At 36.7% G+C, this 25,875-nt stretch overlaps 1 protein-coding gene across 1 annotated transcript in view; it reads right to left on the bottom strand.

Annotated features, from left to right (window-relative positions):
• Positions 1-2,555: 2,555 nt before the first annotated feature.
• The window catches only part of Fgl1 (fibrinogen like 1), a 38,526-nt gene continuing 15,206 nt past the window's right edge, over positions 2,556-25,875 (bottom strand). The window contains exons 3-8 of the mRNA XM_046425961.2: positions 24,939-25,119; positions 15,986-16,145; positions 15,647-15,744; positions 6,945-7,033; positions 6,597-6,784; positions 2,556-2,810 (exon numbers count right to left, since the gene is read on the bottom strand). Of these exons, the coding sequence (XP_046281917.1) occupies positions 2,651-2,810; positions 6,597-6,784; positions 6,945-7,033; positions 15,647-15,744; positions 15,986-16,145; positions 24,939-25,119 (876 nt within the window). The 3' untranslated portion in view covers positions 2,556-2,650. The remainder of the gene's footprint in view (positions 2,811-6,596; positions 6,785-6,944; positions 7,034-15,646; positions 15,745-15,985; positions 16,146-24,938; positions 25,120-25,875) is intronic.

A 25,875-nucleotide genomic window follows, 5' to 3' on the forward strand; every position in this document is an offset into this window, starting at 1 on the left:
TCTAGCTACCTCCCATTCCACAGAAATGGACTTAGGAACACAAATAACATTCTCACTAAATCTAACAATTTTTCATTAGGACTCTTTTCTTTCTGTATTTTGATGGCATTTTCATACTTGAATCATTCCTTCTGCATTGAAAAGTAGTAATAGTGAGATTTATGCAACACTACACCGTTTAGCTCCCTTCTTCTGTGGAATCATTTTCACCCCCTTTTTAAAAGCTTTTCTTCTTTTGATATCCTAATTGTGTGAGTTTTGAGGCCACTATTGAGCAAGTCATACTCCTATTTTAAATTGTCAGTGGTGCTCCATTATTTATAGTTTCCCAAAGTGTAGTCTATGGAATACTCTTTCCACAAGACTACATCCAAAAACAAATGTTCAGAAACCATGGCAAACACTTATCCCTTACCTGCACATTCTACAAAGATTATATATATTCTCTTTCCCAATCTTCCAGGTGGAGTAAACCTATGACACAATTCTGGTCAATAGAGCGTAGATTGAAGTTTGTTGACCCTTCACCTTTCATATTGTTTTCAACATGGATTCAAAGCACTGGAAACAGCACACACTTGCAGTTTGAGAAAGAACTAAATAATTGTAGACATCAGCCTCCATGGTGCACAGCATTGAGCTCAGGCCACAGCCACCTACCCGCTGAGTTCATGTTACATAAGAACAGTAAATCCTTATTTGTTTGGACTTCCATAATCAGATGATTTATGCCTTGCAGATGAACACACTCTGTGTCCTCTTGGAACTTGGGAAAGCACATCAGCATATTCAGGGACCCAAGTAATTCTCAAGAGAAGAAATCTGCTGAATTTTAACATGTCGTCTCCTAGGCTTGCTTGATCAGGAGGCCTTTTCTTCCAGTACTAACCATTAATATCCCACAGAACTGTGGTTCCCTACATCATTGCTTTTCCAAGTGTGATTCCTAGACGAGCAACGTCTGCATCATCTAGAAACTTGTTAAGAATTTTGGGCTCCAGCCTAGACTCAGAATTGATATTTTAACAAGATCCCCAGGTAATGTGCATGGCTTTGGGAAACACTGGTGTTGAGGACAAAGTACAACTAATGTTAACATCTTGATCTGACCCAAGACTTTAAAGATGTTTATTATTATTGTCCCTTAATGCCTAATTTACTAATAACTACAACTAGTTCTTGGTGAATTTAAATTTTTTTTTTTTAGTAGTAGGCGGACACAATACTTTTATTTATTTATTTTTATGTGGTGCTGAGGATAGAACCCAGTGCCTCACATATGCTAGGCAAGTGCTCTACCACTGAGCTACAACCCCAGCCCCATAGTTCTTGGTGAATTTTAACTCTGTGAAAGGCATTATAATAAGTAGTTTAGTTCTGCAATCCTCAGAGTAATCCTATAGGCACATACTATTCTATAGATGAAATAGCTGAGATTACAGATGAAATAGCTGAAGTAGCCTACCAAAGGTCACTCAGTTATAAGGTGGCAGAATCCTCAGTTTAAGGATTTAAGGATCATCAAACTATATTGCCTTTCTAAACTATGGTTTCCATGCACTTTCCTGTTCTGTATACTTTACAAGCAGGGTTCCTTCAGCCTGTAATGATTTACTCAACTATTCCTAGTTAAAAGGTTTCAGGTTAAAAAGTTCTAGGTAGCTTTTCTGACTCCACCCCCATGCCCGCAGCCAGGTCAAGCCCTCGCTATACATCCTTCTCGCTTATCAGCTTTTCAATTTATTTTCATTTTTGTGATGATGTGGTTACTGTGTATTTTTATCAAATAACTAAGCTTCATGTGTGCTCAAACAGCATCTTCTGTGCCTAATGCATCCATATTTTTTGGACTACCTTGTCTACACTCATGCTTTTGCTCTCACTTGAAAGGTATCACTCCAAGTTCCATCCAGATGAGCCACAGGCTGGTGGCTAAATATTTGATGCAGCACCAAAATGCTGGCATTTGAGTCCTTGTTCCCTTCCATATTAACTTTGTAACTGAGCAATCATAAAAACTCAGAGTCACAAATTCTTACCTTTGCTAATTGGCCGTAATAACACCTCTCAGGGTTAACAAAAGAATTAAAATGAGGCTCATGAAAGAAGTGTATAACCTATCAAAACATCCTAAGAATCTGAGTGGTGTTTTAAAGCGATTACAATTCTGGGTTGTGGTTAGGAGCTTCAGCTCTGTAGCCTAAGACCTGAGTTCAAAGTCCGACTCATAATATGTATTGTCTATACAGTTGATTTGGTAATCCATCATTTGCTGAATTCTGTCGTGTTTGTCAGTGGCATTCATAATTTATTATGTTTCTGTTACTTTGAATTGCATTCATAATTTATTACAATGCTTGGGTTATCTCCTAAATTATGGTGTATATTCTGTGCTTTTTTTTTTTTTCTGGTACAAGTTCTTATAGCTTTTTACACATAAAAATTAAATAAATATTAACAAAATCTGTATTTTTGGTGACTATTGCATATTTGCTGCACTGAAAATACATTAAGCAATAAAGACAAGTAAGAAAAACGAAAAGAAGTACACACAATTGCTATCATCATATATTTAGACATCCAGAATTGCTATTTTTCAAATTATTTTAAACCAAGATGAATTACAGAAATGAGAGCCCAACAGGGACAATTAAACAATATTTGGAATATAATCATTTGGCCGAATTTTCATAACCACAGATTTCAAAGAATACCACCATCCATGCCAGGTGTACCAGACCACCCCATTGTCGGTTTCAGCTGTGTAGGGGCCCCTGTAGTATACACCATTCAGGTTTGCTGAGTGACACCTAGTGGGAGAAAAAAGAAAACAGACTTATTAGACTAGAAAAACACACTTCAGAAACTTTATATTTTGCTAGCGAATGATCAAAACTTTTCAACTATGGATTCTGCCATTTCTTAGACACATGGATATTTATTGGTTTCCAAGAGCTGAAACATTCCTACAAAAGACAATTATTTTAAAATGGTGAGTTTTAGGGCCACAGCAAATCTGAGGATCCAACACAGGCCATTTGTAAAGTATTGAAAAGTAAACATTTCAGTTCTTAGTAATCTTTAAACAAACAAACAAACAAACAAACAAAAAAAAAAACAAGTGAAGAACGACTTTGTAACCTCCAGCCTTATATCCTCCAGATCAAGGGAGCTAATATCCTGCTTGGCAAGAGGGGCATGAATAAGCAAATCAAGGTGGGGGAAAGGTGCCCTGTTGAGGCTTCCCTGGTTGATTTGCATGTCTGGGTTCAGCAGTCTGCCACCAAGATGTGGCTTTGTAATTCAAGCACCCTTCTTCCTCTTATTTAAATCACTAACCCATCAATTGTTTTTTTTTTTTTTTTATCTCAAGGATAGGCAAACAAAACCTAAACTACCATTTACAATTTTCCCAGCCATCGACCAGTAATCATTTGTTTGAATTGCTAAGTTAATTTTTAATATATATTGCACCAATCTAGAAAAGTTCACTAGGTTATCATAAAAACTTTAAATGTCCTTCTTCCTCCTTTAGAGCCTGTACATTTGTCCCTGGTATGTATGTATAAATTACAGGTAAGAGTACGAGATAATTTTCTGTGTTGTTACTATGATATTAATTACTATGTTTCTTTATTGATATAACCAATGAAAAGATGTCAAATATTAAGAGTATAAGGAGAACATTCACAAGGGGTAGTTTTGAAAATCTATGACAAGAACCCAAATTGTGAAATCAAAAATTACATAATACACCCATAAATGCCAAATGGCTGTGTTGGATCACTTAGCTTAGTAATTTGCTTTTAGTGACCCCCTGGCCATTCTCCTAGTTTAAATGGATGTCACTAATTGACACCATGTAGGTTAAACCTGCGAGTGTCTAGAGTTTACTGTATTTTTGAAACACCATGAAAAGTAATGTTAGAAAAAAGAACACTTGTAAATTGAGTCTCCAGAATAAATATTTTGGCATCTTTTTATATTAACATCTTCTACATATACTTTGATTTACTTTGATATTTAGTCTTTGATTTGAAACTTATTTGGAAACTGACTTTATGGTCAGCCCTTTAGTACTCTAAGAATAATTTTCCAGCATCTAGTTCTGAGAACAGCCTGGACTTGACACCAAGTTGGATGATGGTAGGTAGGTGCATGCTGTGAAGAAGCAGTTGTGGTGCTCATGTTTAGATTCTGTACCAGCAGCACAGAGAGGGCAGCAATGCTCCGTGATTGGTTTGCCATATGAGGAATAATTATCAAGTGCTAATATTCTGTGTAAATTAGAAGTTCGATAGGACAGGGAAAATAAAGAGGAAAAAGAGAACAATAGAGTTAAAACATAATAGTAGAAGTAGATCAAATTTCTAGAACTATTTACTTTATCTCTAGCTTTTCTGAGTTTTCTTTGGTGGCTCCAGCTACTGAATTGTCTTTCTTTATTCTCTCTAAAGCAGGTCAATCATTTATTTGCCCAATTAGTATGTGTGCCAGTTGTCATTCGGGTGCAAACTAGTCAACTAATTGGATAAAGAACATACTTTAGATCTCGTGGTAATACTAGTGATTTTTCTGCACATGGAATTCTGTTCAAAATCCAACATTTAATTTATTTATTTACATATTTATTTATTTATTTTGCAGTACTACAGATTGAGCTCAGGGGTGCTCTTCCAGTGAGTTACATCCCCAGCCCTTTTTATTTTGAGATAGGGCCTTGCCACACTTCCCGGGTTGACCTGTATTTCTTGAGTCCCTGGGATTACAGATATGTGCCACCATGCCCTGCCAAAATCAAACATTACTGATGCTTTCAAATGTCTTTGTGAATTATGGATAAGTGTTAAATAATGTTAACTTAGAAGTAAAGTGGGAGGAAAATGAAGAGGAGGAGGGGAAGTTGCAGATGGTTTTTTTGAAGAACAGGAAAGCCACGGAGGAAAAGATGATCATCACTGGTCATTTGCAAAGTAGGGGAAATTATTTTGTTTCTTTGTTCCTTCACATTACTGCATGTACTCCAGTTCTCCTATAAATGGCCAGATAGTAATTGGACTAAAACTTAAAAAATAAAAAAAAGCAAAATCTATTAAAAAAGAAAAACAACCTCTTTTTCCAACTCCTTAGATCTGCTTGACATGCTCCAGTACCTTTAGCTCCTTGTATCTGAATTGAATCTACCACTCTAAAATAACTGTGATAATAACTGATGTTATAATGAGGACTTTCATAATTGTAAGTAAAGTTAACACATGTCTGGTATGCCTCTGTTCAATAGAATAGAGGATTCCAAAATACTTGTTAAAAAATTAAATGGATAGTCCTCATTATTAGGAAAACCAGACACTCGAGAAATATCAAAGATTGAAAAATGAAAGGTTTAAATGTCCAGATATTTGAAATGGCACTCATCTTCTAACAAGAAAAGAACTTTCAAATCTGGGAGCACATTTGTTCTGCAGAGATAGCAGGCCCATTGGGTCTTTTTTGTTGTTGTTGTGATGGGGATTGAACCTAGGGCTCTGTGCATGTGAGGCAAGCACTCTACCAACTGAGCTATATCACCAGCCCCCACTGGGTCATTTTTTAAGGAAGACTCTCTGCATGAGGTTTCCATTTCTGTCTTAAATTTGTGAATACAACAAATGGAGATTAGTAGTCCAGCATCTCCAGTGTTTAAAGGAATGAGGGATATTTGGCTCAGAGAGAAAACCTTAGGAATGCAATACATAGCTTCTCATTTGATGCCAGAGAGTTAGTTACATAGAAAAGGAATTACAATTACTCCATAGCTACTGAGGACAAACCTGGTAAGGTAGAAGACAAATTTTAGATCCATAAAAGGAAGATGTTTGTACAATCAAAAAGGAAGTTGGGTGCAGTGGTGCACAACCTGCAATCCCAGCAACTGAGGAGGCAGAGACAGGAAGTTTGCAAGTTTGAGGCTAGTCTCAGCAATTTAGTGAGACTATCTCAAAATAAAAAATAAAAAGCACTAAGGATATAGCTCCGAGGTAGAGTACCCCTGTCAATCCCCAGTATAAAAAAAAAATTGAATGATCTAACTGATAAAGTAACAAAGTATTCAATCAGAGAGTAGGATTAGGTTTGGGAACTATTGTAGAAAACATTTCTGCACTGGGAGAATTTGAATTCAGTGAAATAATGAAAGTCACAGAGCTTGAAAAGTAGCACTATGTAAAAAAAAAAAGTACAGCAATAGCAATGTCTATTTTGTATAATATGAAAAAGTGAAGCATTAGTTGATTATTAGGATGCCACAAATACTTCTCCCATGAATATATGTTTTCTTTGTGTCTATTTGTAGCCTTCTATTTATTATTTATCCATTATACAGTTTGCAAACAATCTTTGTAAAAGTAGTAATTCTGTATATTCCCAAAACAAATCTTTCAAACTTCACTTATGTACACAATGAACAAATAATACTTCATGGCAGAAGAATCCTATTAAGGCTTACTTAATAATATTCATATTACAAATAAGACCAACATGACCTCATGTATTATAATTAATGCCCACCACTGAGCGATCAGCAACACCATAGCAACCATGTTCATACAGCATCCAACCTGTTAAACCACCAGCCAGACTGTTCCTCCTTGGCACAGTTCCCTTGGTAGTTGTCATTATCTCTGTCCCACGTGCTGAACTTCATTCTTTGGTGACTAGCCCACCACTGCACCTCGGGATGGAAGTTCCCTGCCAGGGAGTCTCCAGCTGTTCCAGAATATTCCCCGATATGCAAGTCATAGGAATTCTAAAAAAAAGGAAAGTTTTCCTACCAGTGATCATCATTTTAACATGTTTATTTAATAAAGAAGAGACTCTATGGTATGTTTTTATTTCTACTGACTTAGAGTTACATTGTATGTTCTCATTACTAATCCACATTGATAATAATTGAGAAATTGTAGTACCTTCTCATCCCCGACTTTGAAATTTTTATATTGTGCATAACTGCTATTTTTTTCGAAATCTGTGAGATCAATTTTTAAAGTGTAGTCTCCTGGAAAAGAAACAAGAAATTGCATTTTTAAAATGAAGGAGACCCTCATTGTTATACAAAATACATGTATGAAGATGTGAGGAAAAAAAAAAGAATAGCGTTACCCTAGATTAAGTAGAGAGAAGTGTTGGGAGGGGAGGGGAGGGGATGGGGAGATAGGAAGGATAGTAGAATGAAACAGACATTATTATTACTGTGTGTATATATGTGACTGCATGACCAATGTGATTCTGCAACCTGTATACTCAGAAAAAAGAGAAATTATATCCCACCTGATTCAAATGTATGATATGTCAAGATCACTGTACTGTCATGTGTAACTAAGTAAAAGAAATTTAAAAAAATGTGTGACGTGACATTGACTGGGGAGGTTAAAAAATAATTTATAGCTCTTTTTAAATTTCCTTCTACCAAGAATCAGTTTTCAAAGAATAAACAGTGACCCCCTTGTATTTACAACAAGAATATTTTACTGGGAAAAAAAGGGACACAATAGTAGAGGTAGAAAAGTTCTACTAAAAATTATACATAACAACTAGTACAATTCACTTGGTAAAAAAAACAACAGAAAAATTATTATTTTGTTAGTAGAATAATAAATCTAATAATGAAAGGACAGATGTTTTAAGAATTTTAATAGTATATCGCTTTTTCCAAATAAGAATCTTAATCTTAAAAATAAAGAATTACTGGGCTAAGGTTGTGGCTCAGTGATAGAGTGCTCACCTAGCACATGTGGGGCGTTGGGTTCGGTCCTCAGCACCACATAAAAATAAAATAGAGGTATTGTCCAATTGCAACTAAAACAAAATATTTTAAAAAGTAAAAAATAAAGAAGTACTATTAATGATATCTTGTATTTTGAGTATCAGGCCACAACATTTCACAAGATAGTCTCTCTTGCCTGCCTGTAAGTGAACTTAGATATTTTTCCTGGTAGTAGAAAAGATCAGCCAGTAAACCCTTCAAGAACTACTAGAAGAAGAAAGAGGAATCCTGGGAGTTATATGAAAAACTTTTCTTTGATATTAGCTCAAGAACAAGTGAACATTAACCTCAAAATCCATGGAGTGGATTTTGTTGCAAACACTTCCAGTCACACTTTGTATAACAGGGATAAAGCTATTTTCAGAGGCAATTTCACTACCTTAAGTGCTCTCATAATTAAAGAATGCAGGCACCAGGGCTCTGTCTTTTGTTTGGGATGATGTGATACATTGTTGTAAAGCCTGGAACTGATAATACATTTATAGTAAGAACAAGCAGCCCAAACACTTAATCAAAACATGAAAGGGAGACTTGTGGATGTAGCTCAGTGATAGAGCATGTGCTCAGTAGGTGCAAAGCCCTGGATTTAATCCCTAGCACCAAATAAACAAATATGAAGGTGAAGCAGATTTGTTGGCAAAGTCATCTGGGCAAAAATGTACACAATAAAAGTTTTGAAAAATAAGAGGCTTGAATGTCATATATTTAGAAGGATCCAAGGGTGGCAGGCGTGGTGGCACACATCTGTAATCCTAGCAACTCAGGAGGCTGAGGCACACTTCACCCCAACTGGAGTAGGGGCAGAGCAGAGCCTTCGCCCGCGCCCAGATCAGGCCCAGTGGCCCGCCTGTGTGGTGGTCAAGTGACCCCAATTGGAGTGGGGGCAGAGCGGAACTGACACCCGTGCCCGCAAGGTGGGCAGACCTGCGAACAACCTGCAGATCAGGCCTAGTGGTCCCCGGGTGTGGTAGGAGGGGCAGGGCAGAGCCTTCGCCCCCACCTGCAAGGTAGGCAGACCTGCGACAGAACGGCGGATCAGGCCCAGGGGTCCGCGGGCGTGGTAGACACCTCACACGAATTGGAGGAGGGGCAGAGCAGAGCCCCCGCCCGCACCTGCAAGGGAGGCTTTTCAACTATACAAGAGCAATATAAATATATAGGGGGGGAAAATTTCAAAAACACAACAGTTTCACCAAGAAAAAAGAAACGCAAGCAGTATGAAAAGACAAGGAAAGAAAGGACTACAAGCAATGCAGGTCAGCTCAACTTTAGAAGAGGTAACAGCTGCAGCAGATGGAATGTCAGATAAAGAATTCAGGATATATATGCTTCAGATGATCTGGAGTATCAAGGAAGAAATTAGACAGCAAAATCAGACAATGAAAGATCATTTCGACAAGGAATTACACAAACAAATCCAGGAAGCACAGGATCAACTATACAGGGAGATAGAGGTTATAAAAAACAAACAAACAGAAATCCTAGAAATGCAGGAAGCAATAAACCAACTTAAAAACTCAATTGAGAGTACTACCAGCAGAGTAGAACACTTAGAAGATAGAACATCAGACAATGAAGACAAAGTATTTCAACTTGAAAAGAACATAGACAGCTCAGCAAGACTGTTAAGAAACCATGAGCAGAACATCCAAGAAATATGGGATAACATTAAGAGACCAAACTTAAGAGTCATTGGGATACAGGAAGGTATAGAACTCCATACCAAATGAATGAGCAATTTATTCAATGAAATAATACGAGAAAACTTCCCAGACTTGAAGAATGAGACAGAATCCCAAATTCTAGAAGCCTACAGGACTCCGAATGTGCATAATTATAAGAGATCCACACCTAGACACATTATAATGAAGATGCCCAACATACAGAATAAGGAGAGAATTTTAAAAGCTACAAGAGAAAGGAAGCAGATTACATTTAGGGGCAAGCCAATCAGGATAACAGCTGATCTTTCAACACAGACTCTGAAAGCTAGAAGATCCTGGAATAACATATTTCAAACACTGAAAGAAAATGGGTTCCAACCAAGAATTGTGTATCCAGCGAAATTAAGCTTCAGGATGGAAGATGAAATTAAAACCTTCCATGACAAACAAAAGTTAAAAGAATATGCAGCTAGAAAACCATCTCTTCAAAACATCCTTGGCAAAACATTACAGGAAGAGGAAATGGAAAATAACAATAAAAACCAACAGTGGGAGGTAGGACAGTAAAGGGGGGGGGGGAATAATCAAAGAGGAAAACAAACCATGTTTAGTAACAGAAATAAACAAATATGGCTGGAACAACAACCCATATCTCAATAATAACCCTAAATGTTAATGGCTTAAACTCACCAATTAAGAGACACAGGCTAGTAGAATGGATCTCAAAACAAGACCCAACAATATGCTGCCTACAGGAGACGCATTTGATAGGAAAATACATACATAGGCTGAAGGTGAAAGGTTGGGAAAAATCATATCACTCATATGGACTTCGGAAACAAGCAGGAGTGTCCATACTCATATCAAATAAAATAGATTTCAAGCCAAAGTTAATCAAAAGGGATAAAGAGGGACACTACATACTGCTTAAGGGAACCATACACCAACAAGACATAACAATCATAAATATATATGCCCCAAACAATGGTGCAGCTATGTTCATCAAACAAACTCTTCTCAAGTTCAAGAGTCTAATAGACCACCATACAATAATCATGGGAGACTTCAACACACCTCTCTCGCCACTGGACAGATCTTCCAAACAAAAGTTGAATAAGGAAACTATAGAACTCAATAACACAATTAATAACCTAGACTTAATTGACATATATAGAATATACCACCCAACATCAAGCAGTTACACTTTTTTCTCAGCAGCACATGGATCCTTCTCAAAAATAGATCATATATTATGTCACAGGGCAACTCTTAGACAATATAAAGGAGTAGAGATAATACCATGCATCCTATCTGATCATAATGGAATGAAACTGAAAATCAACGATAAAAGAAGGAAGGAAAAAGCATATATCACTTGGAGAATGAACAATAGGTTACTGAATGATCAATGGGTTATAGAAGACATCAAGGAGGAAATTAAAAAATTCTTAGAGATTAATGAAAACACAGACACAACATATCGGAATCTATGGGACACATTGAAAGCAGTTCTAAGAGGAAAATTCATTGCTTGGAGTTCATTCCTTAAAAAAAGAAAAAACCAACAAATAAATGATCTCATACTTCATCTCAAAATCCTAGAAAAAGAAGAGCAAAACAACAGCAAAAGAAGTAGAAGGCAAGAAATAATTAAAATCAGAGCTGAAATTAATGAAATCGAAACAAAAGAAACAATTGAAAAAATTGACAAAACTAAAAGTTGGTTCTTTGAAAAAATAAACAAAATCGACAGACCCTTAGCCATGCTAGCGAAGAGAAGAAGAGAGAGAACTCAAATTACTAGCATACGGGATGAAAAAGGCAATATCACAACAGACACTTCAGAAATACAGAAGATAATCAAAAATTATTTTGAATCCTTATACTCCAATAAATTAGAAGATAGTGAAGGCATCGATAAATTTCTTAAGTCATATGATCTGCCCAGATTGAGTCAGGAGGATATAGACAACCTAAACAGACCAATATCAATCAAGGAAATAGAAGAAACCATCAAAAGACTACCAACTAAGAAAAGCCCAGGACCGGATGGGTATACAGCAGAATTTTACAAAACCTTTAAAGAGGAACTAATACCAATACTTTTCAAGCTACTTCAGGAAATAGAAAAAGAGGGAGAACTTCCAAATTCATTCTATGAGGCCAACATCACCCTGATACCTAAACCAGGCAAAGACACTTCAAAGAAAGAAAACTTCAGACCAATATCTCTAATGAACCTAGATGCAAAAATCCTCAATAAAATTCTGGCGAATCGGATACAAAAACATATAAAAAAAATTGTGCACCATGATCAAGTAGGATTCATCCCTGGGATGCAAGGCTGGTTCAATATACGGAAATCAATAAATGTTATTCACCACATCAATAGACTTAAAAATAAGAACCATATGATCATCTCGATAGATGCGGAAAAAGCATTCGACAAAGTACAGCATCCCTTTATGTTCAAAACTCTAGAAAAACTAGGGATAACAGGAACATACCTTAATATTGTAAAAGCAATCTATGCTAAGCCTCAGGCTAGCATCATTCTGAATGGAGAAAAATTGAAGGCATTCCCTCTAAAATCTGGAACAAGACAGGGATGCCCTCTCTCACCACTTCTGTTCAACATAGTTCTCGAAACACTGGCCAGAGCAATTAGACAGACGAAAGAAATTAAAGGCATAAAAATAGGAAAAGAAGAACTTATATTATCACTATTTGCAGATGATATGATTCTATACCTAGCAGACCCAAAAGGCTCTACAAAGAAACTATTAGAGCTAATAAATGAATTCAGCAAAGTGGCAGGATATAAAATCAACACGCATAAATCAAAGGCATTCCTGTATATCAGCGACAAATCCTCTGAAATGGAAATGAGGACAACCACTCCATTCACAATATCTTCAAAAAAAATAAAATACTTGGGAATCAACCTAACAAAAGAGGTGAAAGACTTATACAATGAAAACTACAGAACCCTAAAGAGAAATAGAAGAAGATCTTAGAAGATGGAAAAATATACCCTGTTCATGGATAGGCAGAACTAACATCATCAAAATGGCGATATTACCAAAAGTTCTCTATAGGTTTAATGCAATGCCAATCAAAATCCCAACGGCATTTCTTGTAGAAATAGAGAAAGCAATCATGAAATTCATATGGAAAAATAAAAGACCTAGAATAGCAAAAACAATGCTAAGCAGGAAGTGTGAATCAGGCGGTATAGCGATACCAGACTTCAAACTATACTACAGAGCAATAGTAACAAAAACAGCATGGTACTGGTACCAAAACAGGCGGGTGGACCAATGGTACAGAATAGAGGACACAGAAACCAATCCACAAAACTACAACTATCTTATATTTGATAAAGGGGCTAAAAGCATGCAATGGAGGAAGGATAGCATCTTCAACAAATGGTGCTGGGAAAACTGGAAATCCATATGCAACAAAATGAAACTGAATCCCTTTCTCTCGCCATGCACAAAAGTTAATTCAAAATGGATCAAGGAGCTTGATATCAAATCAGAGACACGCCGTCTGATAGAAGAAAAAGTTGGCTACGATCTACATACTGTGGGGTCGGGCTCCAAATTCCTTAATAGGATGCCCATAGCCCAAGAGTTAATACCAAGCATAAACAAATGGGACTTACTTAAACTAAAGAGTTTTTTTCTCAGCAAGAGAAACAATAAGAGAGGTAAATAGAGAGCCTACATCCTGGGAACAAATCTTTACTCCTCACACTTCAGATAGAGCCCTAATATCCAGAGTATACAAAGAACTCCAAAAATTAGACAATAAGATAACAAACAACCCAATCAACAAATGGGCCAAGGACCTGAACAGACACTTCTCAGAGGAGGACATACAATCAATCAACAAGTACATGAAAAAATGCTCACCATCTCTAGCTGTCAGAGAAATGCAAATCAAAACCACCCTAAGATACCATCTCACTCCAGTAAGATTGGCAGCCATTATGAAGTCAAACAACAACAAGTGCTGGCGAGGATGTGGGGAAAAGGGTACACTTGTACATTGCTGGTGGGGCTGCAAATTGGTGCAGCCAATTTGGAAAGCAGTATGGAGATTTCTTGGAAAGCTGGGAATGGAGCCACCATTTGACCCAGCTATTCCCCTTCTCGGTCTATTCCCTAAAGACCTAAAAAGAGCATGCTACAGGGACACTGCTACATCGATGTTCATAGCAGCTCAATTCACAATAGCAAGACTGTGGAACCAACCCAGATGCCCTTCAATAGACGAATGGATTAAAAAAAATGTGGCATTTATACACAATGGAGTATTACTCTGCATTAAAAAATGACAAAATCATAGAATTTGCAGGGAAATGGATGGCACTAGAGCAGATTATGCTAAGTGAAGCTAGCCAATCCCTAAAAAACAAATGCCAAATGTCTTATTTGATATAGGAGAGTAACTAAGAACAGAGTAGGGACGAAGAGCATGAGAAGAAGATTAACATTAAACAGAGATGAGAGGTGGGAGGGAAAGGGAGAGAAAAGGGAAATTGCATGGAAATGGAAGGAGACCCTCAGGGTTATACAAAAGAACATACAAGAGGAAATGAGGGGAAAGGGAAAAATAATACAAGGGGGAGAAATGAAGGTCAGTAGAGGGGGTAGAGAGAGAAGAGGGGTGGGGAGGGGAGGGGAGGGGGGATAGTAGAGGATAGGAAAGGTAGCAGAACATGACAGTCACTAGTATGGCAATATGTAAATCAATGGATGTGTAATTGATGTGATTCTGCAATCTGTATATGGGCTAAAAATGGGAGTTCATAACCCACTTGAAGCAAAGTGTGAAAGATGATATATCAAGAACTATGTAATGTTTTGAACAACCAACAATTAAAAAAAATAAATAGAAAAATAAACAGAAGAAAGAGCTGTAGAGCAAAGGAAGGGAAATGGGTGAGGTAGGAGGAGAAAGAAAGAGGAAGTACTGGAAACTAAAGTGGAACCAATTATATTTCATGCATGTGTGATTATGTCAACATGAAACCCAGTATTATGTATAACTATTATGAATCAATTAAAACATTTCCAAAAAAAAAAAAAAAAAAGAAATATATATCTTTTTCAAAAATTGATTGATGGATAGAATGATGGGTAGATGTATAGATATGTGATAAACAGAAAAATGTCAACAGAGAATCTGGGTGGTAGTTTGAAATTTCTTTCAACTTTGCTATATCTTTTCTTTTTTAATTTTTTAGTTGAAAATGGACACAATGCCTTTATTTTACTTATTTATTTACTTCATGGTGAATCGCACCTCCACAGCTCCAGCCCCATAACTTTGCTGTATCTTCAAAGTTTTCAAAATAGAAAGTGGGAAACGGCACAGAAACAAGGACATTTCGTATATTATGATTATATAATTGCAAAAACAGCCCCAATTCCCTAATTCTTCACCTCCCTTTTGTAATGTCAGTTCATATCTCTTCCTATTACTTCCGTTCCCCTTAATCTGAGCTGGTCCTGTTACTTTTTTTCACCAATAGAAGGAAAATGGCTGCGTGTCAGTTCTGAGGTCTCAAAAGATTATGTGCTTCCGTCTTCTTCCTTGAAACCCTGACTCTGCTACAAGAACAAGTCCAGGTTACTTAGCTGCAAGATGAGAGAAGATATAGAGCACAGCTGAATATTTCCATATGAGGTCAACCTAGAGCAGTCAGCCTCCCACTGACCAGGATGTTGATTGCAGACCCATGAGCAAGTCTAGTGAAGATCAGTAGAACCTAGCCCTTATCAGCAAGCTACCCCAATAACTTACAGAATTATGAGGAATAATAGATGGTTATTGTATTGAAATCGTTTGTTCCACAGTATTATTGTGGCAATAGATAACTGGGACAGTATACATAATTTTGTATTGATTATGACATTACATTTCCTTTCGAGAAATAGAATATATATATGAGATAATAATTCCTTCCCAACCTTATTCTAGTTTCTTTTCCTTTCTTCCTAGTTTTAAGCAGCCACAATTTGCAAAAGGGATTACTGCTCAATAGATATCATTACCATCTGCAAATTATAGTAGTTACTGAATTTATTCAATTGCCTATGGCTTAGTGGAAAACATTTTAGTGTTGTTTTCTATTGTATTTCAAGTGAATTTGCTATCAGGCAAAACTTACCTTGTGTAGTCAATAGGTGAAGATTTTTATTGCCCAGCCAATATTCACCATTTTTTTGGACAAAATTTCCAAAGCCATTTTCATAGTCATTCCATCCTCTAAAATTTTTAAAATGAAGTTTAATTTTAGCAACATCCAAATAGACATCTGAAATATCCAAAGTATCCCCCTGCAACATCCACCTCTAAAATTTTCTTCTTGAGTTAAATCACCCTCCATATTCTTACTTAGTAAGTGAAATTTTGTTTAATTAATAAACTTCAGTTATGGATTTAAAAATTTTAACTTAAAAATCTCACATTTATTACTGCAAATAAATTTTTGTTGTAATTAACACACCTGTTGAAGTCCTCACTGCCGTCAGACCTCCTCTGAATTACAGTCCATCCTCCTCCATCAGACATGTCACAATAAACAAAGAATTCTTCTGGGCTCTGGAGAGGTTTGATTTTGTAAAATCCACTGTGCTTATAGCCATCATTGAAAATCTCTGAACAATCTGTTTGCAAAACAAGGTAATTAACATTTGTCACTTGTCTTTTTTTTTTTAAGGGAGCCTCTGAATTAGATTACTCAATATCATTGGAGAAACATACAAACACATAACATAAACAGCTTTTTATAATTATATCTTGTACATCTCCCAGTAGATATGAGAAAAGTCTTATTTCCTTTCCTAGGATTTAATTATTATCTAACTCCTTGATATGATCATGGAGGGAAAAGAGTGAAATAGGAATTGTTTTCTGATTTATGATTTTTGCAGAGAACAATATAAAATACAAATTATTTGTATTCAGTTAATTATAAAATATCTATATGAAACTTATAGATTTATTAGACAGCATAGTAGAATCTATCTCTTCTATGAAGCTAAAAATAAAGGTAGAAATATAACATTCAAACAATAATTTAATATTGATTATCTTAACTTAGAGCCTTATAAGTAATCTGAACATTGGAAACATCCTAAATAGTAATCTTGTTAGGTTCTTAAAACTTCTCAGTCTTACCAGATTTTTTATTAAACTGCTGAAATTTCTAACAGTTACACACTCTTAAATGTTTTTGCCAAAGACTATCAGTTTCTATAATTCCTTTCATTTTTCTTTACATGGTGTTTCTTTTGCTATTGAAATAAACTTGCCACCAACCTGTCACTGAAAGGTTATATTTATTTCTCAAGTGATTTGAGGGTAGGACAAGTTAATAAGCATTGGATCTCCTCTAGGCCGATCTGTGCAAACTTGAGAATATGGTTAAGCATTGTTTAGATACTCAGGAAGCTGTTTTGTAGGGTGACTAAAGTAGTGTCCACTACAAAGATCATCTCAGACTTTTGAATAAAAATGCTTTATCTTCTCTAACTTTCACATCTTGTCCTTATCATTTTCTTTAAGAAAAAAAATTATCTTCCTGATTGGACCATTCCAATCAATCTTCCTTCCTTCCTTCCTTCCTTCCTTCCTTTCTTTCTTTCTTTCAAATTTTTAGTTGTAGATGGACACAATACCTTTATTTTATTTATTTTTGTGAAGCTGAGGATGGAACCCAGGGCCCCACCCATGGGAAGCAAGCACTGTACCACTGAGCCTGAGCCCCAGCCCTCGATCATTCCAATCTTTCAACATACTTTTAAGTTCTTTCTTTATGTTCATTGTTTTGATGCCAAATTGTCTACACTCTTTTGTTTTGCTACAGATAAAATAGGATTCATATTAAATAAGTTGAATGGGCAGCAGGAATCAAAAGGAAAAAAAATAATCTTAGTCATGTGATAAAGTCCCCCACAAGTCTGAGATCAATCATACACTACTGCTTTGTTGATTTATTTGCAAGAGTCAAAGCACAGATGTTCCTTAAACATGCTCAATTAAAGGTGACCCTGTTTCAGCAATTAAACAAGAAGAAAAACAATGCGGAAATAATTACATAGAGTTAGCCCAATATTATCAAAAAGCTTAAGTCTTCTGGTCAAGTCTATTGTATGACAGTTCCATCAGAGTAAGCACATTTTAACCAAGTTTGGAAAGGAGCTTTTTGTTTACATTTCATCTCCTCCCAAAGAGCTGAACAGCAAAGACTCATAAGGTTCAAGCTATTTTCCAGGCAAATGTGGAAATAATTAGCTATAATAGTTGCCTTTGGAAAATTTTGTTAATATAGAGTTTACTGCCAACATTTTCAATTTGTTTTTATTTTTTGCCAACTATGAATTTGCTTATTTGTATTTCTTCTCCCCAGGAGAAAATATCAAACACAACTTAAGATGTGGGGCGGGGAAGCAAAACTGAAAAACAAAAACAAAACCCAACAAATAAATACACATCAAAAAAATCGAGAGACTGGGGCTTTAGCTCAGTGGCAGAGCGCTTGCCTAGCATGCATGAGACACTGGGTTTGATTCTTAGCACCACATAAAAGTTAGCAAATAAAATAACGGCACGCTGTCCATCTACAACTACAAAAAAATTTTTTTTTAAATTGAAAAAGCACCAGTAGTTCAACTGCTTATAGTAAAAACAAACAAACAAACAAAACAAGTTAAGAAGTCTAAGTGGGGATTTAAGAGAAAGGTGATAGCAGAAAGTTTGATCAATATAGTGTTTAAAATGTTAACTAGATATTTAAAAGGGATTTTTACAATGTTTTGATCCACGGGTATTCCCTGGAAAATAGGTAGGAGAAGGGCAAGTTTAGGGAGCTGTGTGTTTATGTAAGGTTTACCTAAGTAAGGATTCTTGGTTACTTACCTAGTACCAGAACAAAGCCAGGGCTTCCTGCCCTTTGTTTTGACAAACATTGCATTAAACTGGGTGACGTGAACACTGTCTCTGATCATGCAGAAAGCAACCCATGATAGAAGACTGAATGTTTAAGCTTCATCAAGTGATAAGCCAGCTTGCCAAAAGAGCTTTTCCCCCTTGTCCCAGAATGATGACTTAGGTTCAAAGCTGAGAACCAAAACAGACAATAAGTGCTCCACTTTCTCCACTGAAATAGTCCGGCAACAGAGATAAGCCTCAGTCCATGTTGGGACATGCCCAAACTAGACCTGTCCCAGACATTCTCATCCTGAGGCAAAACAAGAAAAACTTAAGAGGAGAAGTGTTGTTTGCTCTTTGGAGTATGCAGTATACTTGTAGGGTGGGATGGGTGGGCTGTTCTAAAAACAAGGGAAATAATATATGATAATGTCCATAGATTACTCACATGCATTGAGTACTTCTTTTGAGCTAAATACTATATTAAAAATATTGGCTCATTTAATCCTCATGACAAATAGATATTCTTATCATTTCCATTTTATGGGTGAGGAACATGAGACACAAAGATGTTATATAATTTTCCCAAAGGTCAGGGCTAACAAAATGGGCTGCTGGACTTGGAAACCAGACTTCCAAGTCTACACTGTAACCATTACACATGCCACCTCAAGAACTGACATAAAGACGAGGGGCTCCTGCAGAAGGGGACGTGGGGGAGCCAGTGGTCTTGCTGGTCAGACAAGATGCCAAATTGCTGCAATTATCACCAGTGAATTTGAATTTGTTTCAGTAATATTTTAATTCATAATCCAAAGCACCCAAATGCTTGAAAACAGATACAGTTTAATTATACACTGTATAAAAATCATGTGATTTATGCATTGTTTGCACAAATTGCTAGGTTGTGTGTAATTAGGTGTTTTCTACCATGCAATGAATTAGAATTCAGAAAATAACTAATTTAGTAATAATATAGTAACTTGTAAATAAAAACAAAGATATTTATATTTCTACAGATCATATATGTGAGCAGTGTTTTGTTTTGTAAATTTAAGGATACCAGAAACATAGTTGGATATGAGCAGTCTCTTATATATTTTGTATAATATATGGTATTGGGATTAAAGTCAAATTCCTTGTATGTACAATTATGTCAAAAGGAACCCAGGCACTATGTATAAATATAATGTTCTATAATGTCTATGATAGATATAGTATATTACATTTTATTGAAATTTATGTGTTATATATTTATTTATTGAGTGTCTGACCTTGGTAGCCTCTCTAGCACTATTGTTCTCTACACTAAAAAATGAAATACAATTGAACTGTATATTTCAGATTTTATTCCCTCATCTCCTTTCATGTTTGTACCATATGTGAAGAATATTAAGTGCAAACCTACTGACTTTAGGGTTTTGTTTTAATTGTGTATCCAGAAAAAGTAATCTAGAATGTCTATCATCTACCTTATCATCATAACACATACATACATACACATACACACATACACACCACCATCACCACCATTACCCCCATCACCACCACCACCACCACACCCAATATAATGGTTTGTAATGATCCGTTTCTTATGACTTTTCTACCTAATTCCTTTTTGCACAATCAGTCCTTCTCTGACCTTGGCATTTTAAATTTCCACTAATACCTTGATTTTTTCCTCAGTCACCTCTTGTTTCCCAGGGTTAGTGCCCCACCACTCTCAACACAACAGACTTCTTCCCATGATGAGTTGCACAATAACAAACAACTGCCTACCTACTGCCATTATGTGACCCTTGTTGGTGACTTGTTCACATGGTATTTGAACAGCTACTCTGAATCCTAAGCTTGGTTTGGAATTGGGGATAATGATTCTTTACTTGCTTCTATCAGTTCTTACCCTTGAGATCATTTCTGTACTTGTCTTTTGAATTACATATGTATATGCTCATACTTTGTATGATCAACCTGTTTCTCTCCTCTCATGTTGTTATTCAAATAACTGTCTTGTCTAACTCCATGGGTCTCTTTGAAGTACTTGCCTACACTTTTTTTCACCTGATCTGCTGACCAACTAAATTTTTTTAAATATGTATTGAATATTTTTATAGGCCAGTCACTATGAGAGGTGCTGAAAATACTACTAATAGACAGTTTGGTAAGGGAGATAGACAATTAAGCACGCAGTTACAATACTCTGAGGTAAGTACAATGATACAAAAGGAAAGGCTGCTTCTGGTGTGCACAGAAGTGCAACCTCATCCAGGCTGCTGAGGCAGGAAAAGTTTCCTGAAAGAAGTGAGGGCTGGATTGGGGTCTGAAGGATGAATAGTAGGAGTCAGCTCAGGGGGAAGAAGGAAAATACAGAAGATATTCCACAGAGAGGAAAGGGTTAATGAAAAGTCCCAAAACTGCAAAGAGAAGGTACTACTGAGAAATTGATATAAATTTAGTGTACCTGCCATATAACATGCAAAAGGAAAAGCGCAGTAACCCAAATGTTTACATTCTGGTTCTCTGTATACTTTTTAAAATACCTTTGAAAATTATTTATTTATTCCTCCTGTCAAACAGAAATTTCATATCTTTTGACCAGTATCTCCCAACTCTTCATCTCCCCTCGCCCCCATAGACTCTGGTAACCAACATTCTACTTTGTAAGTTCAAATTTTCTAGGTTCCCCCAAAAGCTATTTGTATTCTAAAATCTGACTTATTTCACTTAACCTAACGTCCTCCAGATTCACCCATGTTGTCAAAATGGCGGGATTTCCTTTGTTTTTTAAAGCTAAGTAGTGTTTCATTGTGTATATTTACCACATTTTCTCATCTATCCATCAACACCCTCCGTTGATTCCATATCTTGGCTACTGTGAATGGTGCTGAAATGAACATGGGAGTGCAGATGTCTCTTCCACATACTGATGTCATCATCTTTGGATAAATTCCCAGGAGTGGGATTGCTGGATCATATGGTAGTTCTGCCACATACTCTGACTACATATGCTGCTTCCACAAAGCATAATAATGGGGCTTCCTTTGCCAAAGTGATCCCTTCCGTTGCCAAACATACTTTAGTGCTCCATTTTGAGCTCCTCTGACCTGGAATCGAAGACCTCCTCCTTTATGCTTTTCTTATATTCTGTTCCCTCTCCCTTTCACCATTCCCACTTTCCTCTTTTCTCTAGCTTTGATAATGGACTTGGGGTTGTTGGTTCCTGCTTCTCTGATCACACTGATCCCTTTTTTGAAGTGGGGTGCTAACAGGGGCTGAGCAGCAAATTCAAGATCATGTGGGAGGATGTGTCAAATGTAACTGTCAAAAGATTTATATGCATCTTCCCCAAGGTAGATGGTATAGGGGAATAGATATGATACGTAAAATGCTTTTTTTTTTTTTTAATCAGGATCCTGTCTAGTTGTGTATATGGTTGTTGTTGCTATGGTCTGATTGTGTTTTCCAAACTTATATGTTGAAACTTAAAAAAATCACTACTCTGATAGTATTAAGTAGTGAGACCTTTATAAGGTAATTAAGTCATGAGAACAAACCCTCATGGATGGGATTAGAGATCTTATAAAGGACTCCTGCCATGTGAGGACAGTGTTTGCCTTCTACAGAGTCCACAGCAGCCAAGCACCATCTTGGAACCAAAGACCTAGCCCTGACCAGACACCAAGGCACCAAACCTGCTGGCATGTCTCATCTTCAGTTCAGACTTCAGCCTCTAGAACTATAAGAAATAAATTTTTGTTGTCTATAAATTACCCAGACTCAGGTATTTTGGACAAATACAAATGGACTAAGACAACTGTAACAATTTATCTTTAGAACATAGAAAAGAAAATCATATTTATTAAGCACTCCCTGTGTGCTGGGTAGTCCTAAGTGCTTTATATGCGATCATTTATGTAATCCTCACAGAACTTCTGTAAACTAGATGCCATTATCAGAACCATGTTATAACTGAGAAAACGGAGGCACAGAGAAGTTAAATCGTTTTTTCAAGGAAATATTGCTACTAATGCTGTAATTAATTCTTTGAGCAATAGGCAAGACTTGACCTTGGTTAAGTGTTTGGGACAGTAGGCAGAGAAATCCAGAAAGAACTGATCTGGGCTACTGTGATGGAACCCAGAGTCAGTGTATGCCATTGTCCTCACTGTCACTGTGACAGCCTCTGCTGTCAGTCTAGAAAAATTCACCAGGAAAGGAAATCTCTTTTGACTTTCTTATTGAGAATCAGTTACATCAGAACATACCAATTTCATGGATGCCTTGCTGGTTTCAAACCTAGCAGAGAAACCAAAATATTATTGCTATTTCTCCTCTGACTAGGGAATGTATGGCTCCAAATGTAACTGACTCTTCTAGAATAAGATTAATGTTTGGTGCCCTGTCTGTCAATATATGACAACCAGCTAACCATAGACTTAGGTGGTAGTAGGGTCAGGTGGCTTTCATAAGGAGTTATTGCAGTAAATCTGAATGTAGGTCGAGCACCTAGGCCTTTAAATGTTTGAAACTAATAAATAAAACATCTTTTTAAATCTATAAGCATGTCTCAGAGCTACTGCCTCATTTCCCCCCATCTCTGTGCTATGATTTGAATGTGTGTCCCTCCAAAATGCATATGATGGAAGCTGACACCCAATGCCTTCTGGGAAGTGATTAGGTCATGAGCACTTCACCCTTATAAACAGGACTGGTGCTCTTATAAAGGAGGTTGGAGGACGTGCCCTAGTTTCTTTCATAGCCCTTCCACCACAAAAGATCCTTTCAAGGGATACCATCTGAGAAGCAGTGAGAGCCTTTATCAGACCCAGAATCTACTGGCACCTTGATCTTGAACATTCCAGAACTATGAGAAATAAATTTCTATTAATGATAAATTATTTTGTTATAGCAATCCAAACAGACTAAAACACCCTGCTTGATAGAAGAGGATGAGAACCTCTGTGGTAGATGATCTGATTTACTACTTGGTGGCAGATAGCAGAAGCCCAAATCATACCACAGTCCAAGTGTATTTAGGTAGGCATTTTTCCAGTATCCTCTGTTGATCCTCAAAATATCTCAAAGAAAGATCATGCAGGATTACATTTTGGTTGACCAACATGATCTGGAACATACATTATTCTAATGATGAAAGACACTCTTCTGAAAATGGTACACTATTTCCCTAAAAGGTTTTCCTCATCTGTACTACCCATTGACTATTATTCATCAACAAGATTTTCCTCTATCATGCATTTAAAGCCACAGGATGTTGACTGACACATTCTGTGTGTCTCCTGGATTTAGGAAGTAGGGTTCAAAGCAAAATTCATCTGTCCACTCTCTGATTTCCAAATGACTGCAAATGGACTGCATAGGAACCTACCTCACAATACCCCTTGCCAACTGATGTATTTATCATATCCCTTATGAATTTACCCCAACTTGCCACTGAAACCCTCCATTCTATAGCAACTGTGACTCTCAGTCTTAGTACTTCTGTTTGTCCCTTACCTCATTGCTATTTCACTGATCAGTCAAGTTCTGGACAAACTGCAGTTCTCCCAGAAGGATTTCTATGATACCTTCTAGTGAATTAGTGACAAAGGACACCAGTTGACCCTGCACCTGAGCAGTCTAAATGACACTTGAGCTACTTTTCATTATAAAGGTACTCGCTTTGTAGGACAGCTGATATCTGTGGTTGTGCAAGATGTATTAATTTGCTAAGGCTTCCATAATAAAATACCACTGAATGATTGACTTAAATAACAGAAACAAAAGATTCTTAAATGTTTGGCACATTATACACTTCAATGCATATATCATTACCCTCTATGGAGAACTGTTCATCTGACTTCCTCCATGGGGGAAGTATTGCCCTAACCAAGAGGAAAATTAATAAGCTACAAAATATACATATCAAAAAACTTCTCTTTTATGTTCCTTAATAAGTATGGTTCTTTTTCCTTTCCTGCCATTTTATTATACTAATTTATTTGCCCCCAACCCCAAGGCACATCAGAGTTTCAGAAAGGAAAAGTGGGCACAGTGGCATGTGCCTGTAATCCCAGCTACTCAGGAGGCTGACACAGGAAGATCACTTGAGCCCAGGAGTTCAAGACCAGAATGAGTCAGGGAGACCCAGTCAGAAAAAACAAAAACAAAGAAACCAACAACAGAAAGAAAAACTGCAAAGCTCATATAGAAAAATTCATAATTATAATCTTCCATTTGTACAATAATATTTAAAAATCTATCATAATTTCTTATAAAACTATAGAAATTCTCAGGTACTTAGCATTCATATTAAACACTCCCTGCACTCCCAGATAATATTGAAACACTCCCAGATAATATTGAAAAAAGGGTAAAATATGGTAGAAGACTTCTAAGATATGTTTCATATTGCTTGTTACTGCAACAGAAAAAGCTCTTTTGCAAGACCTGAAGTGAACAAATAACCAGCACTGCAGCTGAGTATATGATAAAAGTTACTGAAAGACTTAAGAAAGTTCAATTCTGACCTGCATACTGTCTCTTGCCTCCAAGGTCAATGACACTATTCTCCTCTGCTCTATCGAGGAACTGGACTTCCTTGTCACGCAAAAGCTGTGCAATCATGACCTGTTGCTGTTTGACTCGAGTCTCCAGCCGGCGCACCTGGGCTCTGAGCCGTGCCTGCTCCTGGAAACAGTCCTCGAGAGCCTGCAAAGCAACGTGCATCTATCTCATTTTCATGGAAAATAAATGTGGCTAGCAATTTGGATAAAGCAATGACTCAAATTGGTCTCCAACTCCCATGTGAGAATGTTACTCGAACCAGAGAAGTGGTGTGAAAATTTATAATACAATTTGCTATTTGAAGAATAAGTGGCTTATGCTACTCCTGAACTCAAGAATGAAATCATATAATCAGAATGACTATGCTAAGAGATTTATAGTTGTTGTCTCATTCAGTCCTCTTGACAATTCCATGAGGTAGGAATGGACTCAATTCTGATCAGAAGACTTCCTCATGAAAGCCCAGAATGTAAAAGAACTCTGGACTTCTCAGCTCAAGGAACATTTTCTCCATCTCTGCAGGAAACCACCTAAACAGTAAAGTGTTTTATAGCAGTTACTCCTATCATTTAACTAACAGTAAAGTGCTTATGGAAGTTAATTTTATCGGTAGTATGTTATTCCCCATAAAAAATGAGGCTTTCAAATGGCCTTTTGGTATTCATGTGTTTTTAAATATAATTTCATGCTTATAATCTGATGACATATGGTTACCTTTGTAAGGGTTGCTGATTTAGACTCATGTAGCAGAGTAGCCCACTCATTTGCCACTGTTGGAAATTCTATTGGAACCACTTTAACTTTTTGTTTTAGTCTTTATTTTTCTTTCTGCTGCTTCAAAATGGCATGGAAAGAGCCTGAATTGGTTCAGTTATGTCATTTATCTTCTCTTGAAAGGCC

Source organism: Marmota monax, unplaced genomic scaffold (assembly GCF_021218885.2).
Source record: "Marmota monax isolate L192 unplaced genomic scaffold, Marmota_monax_Labrador192_F-V1.1 WCK01_AAM20220418_F8-fsc00197, whole genome shotgun sequence".
Classification (NCBI taxonomy): domain Eukaryota; kingdom Metazoa; phylum Chordata; class Mammalia; order Rodentia; family Sciuridae; genus Marmota; species Marmota monax.